General features: G+C 34.3%; 2 protein-coding genes across 2 annotated transcripts; one reads left to right on the top strand and one right to left on the bottom strand.

Annotated features, from left to right (window-relative positions):
• Window positions 1–226: 226 nt before the first annotated feature.
• On the bottom strand, window positions 227–2734 carry LOC137234775 (uncharacterized). Its single transcript, XM_067758195.1, has one exon. It carries the CDS (start codon window positions 2732–2734, stop codon window positions 227–229), a length of 2508 nt encoding a protein of 835 aa, XP_067614296.1.
• A 148-nt stretch (window positions 2735–2882) lies between these two features.
• On the top strand, window positions 2883–5403 carry LOC137234774 (uncharacterized). Its single transcript, XM_067758194.1, has one exon. It carries the CDS (start codon window positions 2896–2898, stop codon window positions 5401–5403), a length of 2508 nt encoding a protein of 835 aa, XP_067614295.1. The 5' UTR covers window positions 2883–2895.
• The last annotated feature ends 2938 nt before the right edge of the window (window positions 5404–8341 follow it).

Genomic DNA, 8341 nt, shown 5'->3' with positions numbered 1-8341 from the left:
TTCGGTTTTTTTATGCCAATATATTTCGGCTACACTGCGGTAACCTTCCTCAGGGCCACTGAAGACAACATAAAAACATAGAAAACAAACAATTAATATCACATATTTCACTAATAAAAATTACAAATTAACAAAATGTTTACAAACAAAAGTTTTAACAAAAATTCACAACCACATCACCCGACATCAACATACATTGCTTGGTGTTTCCGTCTGCACCGTCTAATCAGGTGTTTGCTACTGTCCTATTGTTATTTAGTAAATGACGATATGCATGAGCACATCCATCACAGTCCGTTTTATAGTTCATTCGTATTTCTGTGGGCGTGTTGATTATGTGTAGCATTTCCAATGTGTATCGTTTGTTGTAGTTTTGTTCTTGTGCGAGAATCTCTGCTGCATCGAAGTTTGGTGAGTGCCCACTAGCCGCACAGTGTGTCATGAGTGCAGTTTTCTGAAAATTAGCGTAATGACATTGTTTATAATCTGATTTGTGCTGGGACAGTCTCGTTTTTAGTTTTGCTTTTGTTGTGCCTACGTATATACTTTCACAAGCTTCGTTCAAGTTTCCATTACAAGTTATTTTATATACTAAATTACTTTTTTCGGTTGTTGGTATTTTTGTTTTTGTTCTGTTGAATATTTTTTTTAATGTGTTAGTCGGTTTGTGTGCTATCTTTACTTTTTCTGTATTATAGCAATCCGACTTCGCTAAACGTTCCGATAGCTGAGGTACATATGATACCGTCTTAAATATTGTTTTTTGTGTGTTTTCTGAATTTTGTTTCTGGTGTTGAATTAAGGGCCGTTTTAGTAAATTTTTGATCGTAGAATCCGGAAAATCGTTGTTCTTTAATAATAACGTAATTTCATTTTTAATTTCTTGGTGGTACATTTCGTCAGAAATTTGCAGCATTCGTCGTATAGAGCCCATTGCTGTATTAATTATCATCGTTTTTGGATGCTTTGAGTTAAAGTTGATGATTCGTCCAGATGCAGTAGGTTTTCTATACCACTTTACTTTTAATTCGTTTTCCCTTCTGATTATGATCGAGTCAAGGTATGCCAATTTTCCGTCCTCTTCGAGCTCCGTTGTAAATTTTATATGTCTATCAAACGAGTTAAGCGCGTCCAATGTATTTTGTACCTCGTTTTTGTTTACTATCGCAAATAAGTCGTCAACGTATTTGGTGAAAAGTCTGGGTTTTTGCCCAAGCTTTTTACTAGTAGTATCCAACAGCTGTTCCATTATAATATCGGCGATCACAGGCGAGGTTGGTGATCCCATTGGTAATCCTTTAAGTTGTGTATATATTTTGTCGTTGAATTTAAAATACCTGTTATCTTGGATACAAAACGTCACTATCTCCACAAATATTTGTTTCGGTATTTTCGTATGTTCCTTTATTATTGCCCATTTTTCTCGTATAACGTCCAGCGCCAGTTGTATTGGTACGCTTGGGAAGAGTGACACCACGTCAAAAGAAACGAGTGTTTCATCGTCGCAAATGGGTGTATTATTAATTTTTTCCTTGAAATCGATAGTGTTTTTCACATTATATACTGAGTTGGCTGTTACGTTCTTAAGGATATTTACAATATACTTGCATAGACCGTGCGACGGGGACCCAACGGCGGAACATATGGGTCTGAGTGGCATACCAGGTTTGTGTATTTTTGGGAGCCCATAGATCCTTGGGGTTAGCGCAGTGGTTGTCACGAGTTTATTTCTTTCAGCTTTCGTAATAATATCCAATTTAAAAAGTTTGTCTACTAAATTATTGTTTTTGGTTTGTAGTCTAGAAGTAGGACCTTGCCTTTGGATTCTGTACGTGCATAAGTCCTTTAAAATATCTTCCATTCTTTCGTTATATTCCTTGGTCTCCATTGCCGCAGTTTTACTTCCTTTATCCGACGTTAGAATTTTAATGTGGTCATTTTCTTTAAGGAACTTTCCAGTTTCCTTCACTGTATCAATTATGGCACAGTCTAATGTCGTTTTTCGGTTTGTTGCTGTGTGATCTTTTATTAAGAGAGAGAATTTGGTACGTGCTTCTTCCTGCTTTTCTTTATTTTCCAGTGTCTGTATTAAGTCCTCACCATCGGCAATGTATTGAAACAGCGGAAATTTGGAATTTTCTACTGGCAAAGCGAACTTTGGACCCTTAGCCAGCAGAGCTTTAACATCTGGCGGGAATTCAACATTGGTTTTGTTTACAAACCAATCTTCGCGTTTGTTATTGTTCACAAAATTATTGTTTCGTGCGTTCCTCAGTTTTTCATATTTTTCTTCTTGCCGCCTTTTTAGTATTGTCTTTAGATTATTTGAAATATTTTCCTCCCTCTTAGTAAATTCCAACAAGTCCTCCTTGTTCAGCTGATTCTTAAGTTGTATTGTTTTTTCTTCTATTTGTTGTTGTTGTCTTTTTAATATGTTATGCTTATGTTTGATAATTAAGTTTAATATTTTAGAGTGGTAGTAGTGTGTGTGCCTGTCTAAAGCTTTGTATATATCTGGATGTGTGTCAGAGTCAAACAAAAATAATTGCTTACATCTAGTGGAATTTTTTATAAAGCTAGGGATTAATTTTGATTTTCTGCATTTTAAAAGATATTTTAAATTTGACTTTGCTTTTACCAATTTCTTAGATATATTTTGAAATTTATTTATTACTGCCTTAGAGTTGTCATAGTTTTTCCTTATTTTTGCATACCCCATCTTTTGTTGTTGCATGCTTACGGCGTGCCTTCCGTTCATTATACATTGATGATTTTAGCGACCTGTTTTACTCGAATATTGATTTTTTTTTTTTTGAGCCGGCAAAAAATCAATATTCGATTAAAACAGGTCGCTAAAATCATCAATGTATAATGAACGGAAGGCACGCCGTAAGCATGCAACAACAAAAGATGGGGTATGCAAAAATAAGGAAAAACTATGACAACTCTAAGGCAGTAATAAATAAATTTCAAAATATATCTAAGAAATTGGTAAAAGCAAAGTCAAATTTAAAATATCTTTTAAAATGCAGAAAATCAAAATTAATCCCTAGCTTTATAAAAAATTCCACTAGATGTAAGCAATTATTTTTGTTTGACTCTGACACACATCCAGATATATACAAAGCTTTAGACAGGCACACACACTACTACCACCCTAAAATATTAAACTTAATTATCAAACATAAGCATAACATATTAAAAAGACAACAACAACAAATAGAAGAAAAAACAATACAACTTAAGAATCAGCTGAACAAGGAGGACTTGTTGGAATTTACTAAGAGGGAGGAAAATATTTCAAATAATCTAAAGACAATACTAAAAAGGCGGCAAGAAGAAAAATATGAAAAACTGAGGAACGCACGAAACAATAATTTTGTGAACAATAACAAACGCGAAGATTGGTTTGTAAACAAAACCAATGTTGAATTCCCGCCAGATGTTAAAGCTCTGCTGGCTAAGGGTCCAAAGTTCGCTTTGCCAGTAGAAAATTCCAAATTTCCGCTGTTTCAATACATTGCCGATGGTGAGGACTTAATACAGACACTGGAAAATAAAGAAAAGCAGGAAGAAGCACGTACCAAATTCTCTCTCTTAATAAAAGATCACACAGCAACAAACCGAAAAACGACATTAGACTGTGCCATAATTGATACAGTGAAGCAAACTCGAAAGTTCCTTAAAGAAAATGACCACATTAAAATTCTAACGTCGGATAAAGGAAGTAAAACTGTGGCAATGGAGACCAAGGAATATAACGAAAGAATGGAAGATATTTTAAAGGACTTATGCACGTACAGAATCCAAAGGCAAGATCCTACTTCTAGACTACAAACCAAAAACAATAATTTAGTAGACAAACTTTTTAAATTGGATATTATTACGAAAGCTGAAAGAAATAAACTCGTGACAACCACTGCGCTAGCCCCAAGGATCTATGGGCTCCCAAAAATACACAAACCTGGTATGCCACTCAGACCCATATGTTCCGCCGTTGGGTCCCCGTCGCACGGTCTATGCAAGTATATTGTAAATATCCTTAAGAACGTAACAGCCAACTCAGTATATAATGTGAAAAACACTATCGATTTCAAGGAAAAAATTAATAATACACCCATTTGCGACGATGAAACACTCGTTTCTTTTGACGTGGTGTCACTCTTCCCAAGCGTACCAATACAACTGGCGCTGGACGTTATACGAGAAAAATGGGCAATAATAAAGGAACATACGAAAATACCGAAACAAATATTTATGGAGATAGTGACGTTTTGTATCCAAGATAACAGGTATTTTAAATTCAACGACAAAATATATACACAACTTAAAGGATTACCAATGGGATCACCAACCTCGCCTGTGATCGCCGATATTATAATGGAACAGCTGTTGGATACTACTAGTAAAAAGCTTGGGCAAAAACCCAGACTTTTCACCAAATACGTTGACGACTTATTTGCGATAGTAAACAAAAACGAGGTACAAAATACATTGGACGCGCTTAACTCGTTTGATAGCCATATAAAATTTACAACGGAGCTCGAAGAGGACGGAAAATTGGCATACCTTGACTCGATCATAATCAGAAGGGAAAACGAATTAAAAGTAAAGTGGTATAGAAAACCTACTGCATCTGGACGAATCATCAACTTTAACTCAAAGCATCCAAAAACGATGATAATTAATACAGCAATGGGCTGTATACGACGAATGCTGCAAATTTCTGACGAAATGTACCACCAAGAAATTAAAAATGAAATTACGTTATTATTAAAGAACAACGATTTTCCGGATTCTACGATCAAAAATTTACTAAAACGGCCCTTAATTCAACACCAGAAACAAAATTCAGAAAACACACAAAAAACAATATTTAAGACGGTATCATATGTACCTCAGCTATCGGAACGTTTAGCGAAGTCGGATTGCTATAATACAGAAAAAGTAAAGATAGCACACAAACCGACTAACACATTAAAAAAAATATTCAACAGAACAAAAACAAAAATACCAACAACCGAAAAAAGTAATTTAGTATATAAAATACCTTGTAATGGAAACTTGAACGAAGCTTGTGAAAGTATATACGTAGGCACAACAAAAGCAAAACTAAAAACGAGACTGTCCCAGCACAAATCAGATTATAAACAATGTCATTACGCTAATTTTCAGAAAACTGCACTCATGACACACTGTGCGGCTAGTGGGCACTCACCAAACTTCGATGCAGCAGAGATTCTCGCACAAGAACAAAACTACAACAAACGATACACATTGGAAATGCTACACATAATCAACACGCCCACAGAAATACGAATGAACTATAAAACGGACTGTGATGGATGTGCTCATGCGTATCGTCATTTACTAAATAACAATAGGACAGTAGCAAACACCTGATTAGACGGTGCAGACGGAAACACCAAGCAATGTATGTTGATGTCGGGTGATGTGGTTGTGAATTTTTGTTAAAACTTTTGTTTGTAAACATTTTGTTAATTTGTAATTTTTATTAGTGAAATATGTGATATTAATTGTTTGTTTTCTATGTTTTTATGTTGTCTTCAGTGGCCCTGAGGAAGGTTACCGCAGTGTAGCCGAAATATATTGGCATAAAAAAACCGAAAAACATTGTTTTTTCAATTGGGTTTTTGGACCTTGAGCCGGCAAAAAATCAATATTCGATTAAAACAGGTCGCTAAAATCATCAATGGATTTTTTGGTACGCCAAAAATAATTTGGAACAATTTTTTAGGATTTTGGTAGAGACTATTATAGGTAAGCGGCAACAATGGGGAACCATATTTGAATGTAGGTGAAACATTTGTGCTTTCGAATTTAGCGAGTATACATAAAATTTGAAATTCACTTTAGAAAACTTAGATAATTGTTCCCAAAGACGGCGCGCTTGTGCATAAAGGTTAAGGTCTTTGAAATTCGCATTAGAACACTTAGATACTTGTTCCTAAAGATGGCGCGCTTGTGCACGAAAATGACTTACGATATTTGTATGAATTGTTCGAATTTACAAAAAAATTTTCCATTAATTATAAACAAATAGAGTAATATTTGTTACCAAAGTCCCCTCATTAATGGCATTGTAGCGTTATGCGTCATGCCCACCTATGCAATACATTTGCGGCATTACGCACCATGAACTTCTATGGCAATACATTTTAGTAATAGCATAATCATATTACAATATTATGCGACATAAATTACATTGACCGAACACAGCGGTTCGCTAACATCAATGGAATGCCGAATATGAAACCTTTGTCAGTTCACACCTAACAAATTCTGCTAAGTCACATACTCCGGTCAATACACTGCCTATCGTCAATATTAGTTTGTCACCAAAATATTTACATACAACCAGTAATGTGAATTAACCAAATATTCACATACAAACATTTTACATGAATATCAATCTGCTGACTTTGCATACAAATCTACATGTATGCATAGTATCTACATGCATGCATAGTACTAATACAAATCTACATGTATGCATAGTAGTAATACAAATCTACATGTATGCATAGTAATACAAATCTACATGTATGCATAGTAATACAAATGTACATATTTTTAGTTTGTTAGTATTAGGATATTTCTGAATGTGTAGGTTAAGAAATTAGCTATAAAAGAGAAAGAATTTCTTTAATAAATTCAATTATTATCAGACTTCCAAAGTCAAACATTATTTTCATTTACTTCGAATATTTCATGGCGATCCTGCCAGCTTGATCAGAAATCAGCAAAAACTGCTAAAAGCATAAAATTTGCTGAATAAGCGGAAAATTGCTAAAGGCGATCATCTTGAAGGAAGAGCCTGCCAGATCCTGCTAAAGATCTGAAAGGCTAAAGTAATTAAAAGTAATTATCAAAATCCCAAAAAGGATTCAAATGAATTTTTTCGAAAACAACTATTTAATTGTGGCAAGGATGCAAGTGACCCCATTTCACAAGAAGTTTGTTTGCCAGGATGCAAGTGATCCCATTTCACAAGAAGTTTATTTGAAAGGATGCAAATGATCCCATTTTACAAAAAGTTTATAACAACGGGCGCATGGCAGCGAATGCATAATCGAGTGGAATATACACTTCGGATCCAAAAGGCACGCATGGCAGCGAATGCATAATTGAGTGGAATACATATTTCGGAAAAAAGGACGGTACTGCAACAATTCCAATCCTGACTAACATCAAAATGGCAGCTATATTATGTATATAAATCTTTATAATTTTTATTAGAATCAATTGAGCGGCCTCAGGGACGCTAAGTTATTAGCAAAAACGAAGGTTTTTGCTTAGGATTTTTTTTCTCCTCTATCTAAGTAGGAATTGAATAATAGGTTAAACGTTTCGTTTTAAAAATATAACAAAAATATATGTGTTAAATTTTGAACAAAAATTTTAATTTAAAAAAAAGGCAAACCTATCTCCATAGTATGCAAGAAATAAAAACTGAGGAAGATTTTTATAGAATCTTTAAGAAATGCGAAGACACCATTAAGGAATTTATAAAAATCTCAGAAGAAATTATAAAAAATAAAACAGCTAAGCAAGGTCCGACACCGATTACAATAGATGAGTATCGGCGACGAAACAAGCTATACAAGAAGGAGGAAATTCCTATAATACCTTCCCCGACAATAAAAAGAAGAAGAAAACGGGGAGGTAAACAATTTAAAAAAAAGAAGGAAATAGCTGAGACTTTTAAATTATTAAATATTACAACCAATAAGGAAGATAGACTAAAATTAAAAGGAAAAATTAGAGACTTAAGAAATAAAAAATAAATATAGAGAATATTCTCAGTACAAATGAACATAAACATTTTTTCAGTAAATTGGAATGCTTAGGTCATCTTTATAAAAACACTTTAAATTTAGAATTTTTTTTCTCACTCATGGTTCCCCAAGATAGAAATGAACAAATGGGAACAAATCTTTGAAGCGTTATCCGAAGAGAAAATTAAGGCAGAAGGCAAGGCCTTATACATATGCATAAATAACGACACCACGATAAAGCCAGAAACTATAGTGAAACATTTAATCACGATCGTAGAAGCCCTAAATAATATAGGACAGGTAATCAATAGGGTAAATAATATACTCACCAAAGAACACCAAGCAGAAGCATACCAATTCTTTTCCCACGTGCGAGACAAATTAGTATCCTCTTTAGGTAGATACAACATAGAAATAACTATACCAACTACAGTAGAAGAAAACTCCAAGTTGATTTTAACTCAGTTCTAACCGAACTTTCCCAAAGCCGCACCCCATCACCAGCATTGAGTCACACTTCGTTAGTAGAAGAAAATAAAGCA

The sequence above is a fragment of the Eurosta solidaginis genome, chromosome X (assembly GCF_040869045.1).
Source record: "Eurosta solidaginis isolate ZX-2024a chromosome X, ASM4086904v1, whole genome shotgun sequence".
In the NCBI taxonomy this organism is placed as follows: domain Eukaryota; kingdom Metazoa; phylum Arthropoda; class Insecta; order Diptera; family Tephritidae; genus Eurosta; species Eurosta solidaginis.
This window is presented reverse-complemented; position numbering and strand designations above follow the sequence as displayed.

Excerpts from the sequence above, each read along its gene's own strand:
- LOC137234775 (XM_067758195.1), bottom strand. The coding sequence starts at position 2,734 with ATGCAACAACAAAAGATGGGGTATGCAAAAATAAGGAAAAACTATGAC.
- LOC137234774 (XM_067758194.1), top strand. The coding sequence starts at position 2,896 with ATGCAACAACAAAAGATGGGGTATGCAAAAATAAGGAAAAACTATGAC.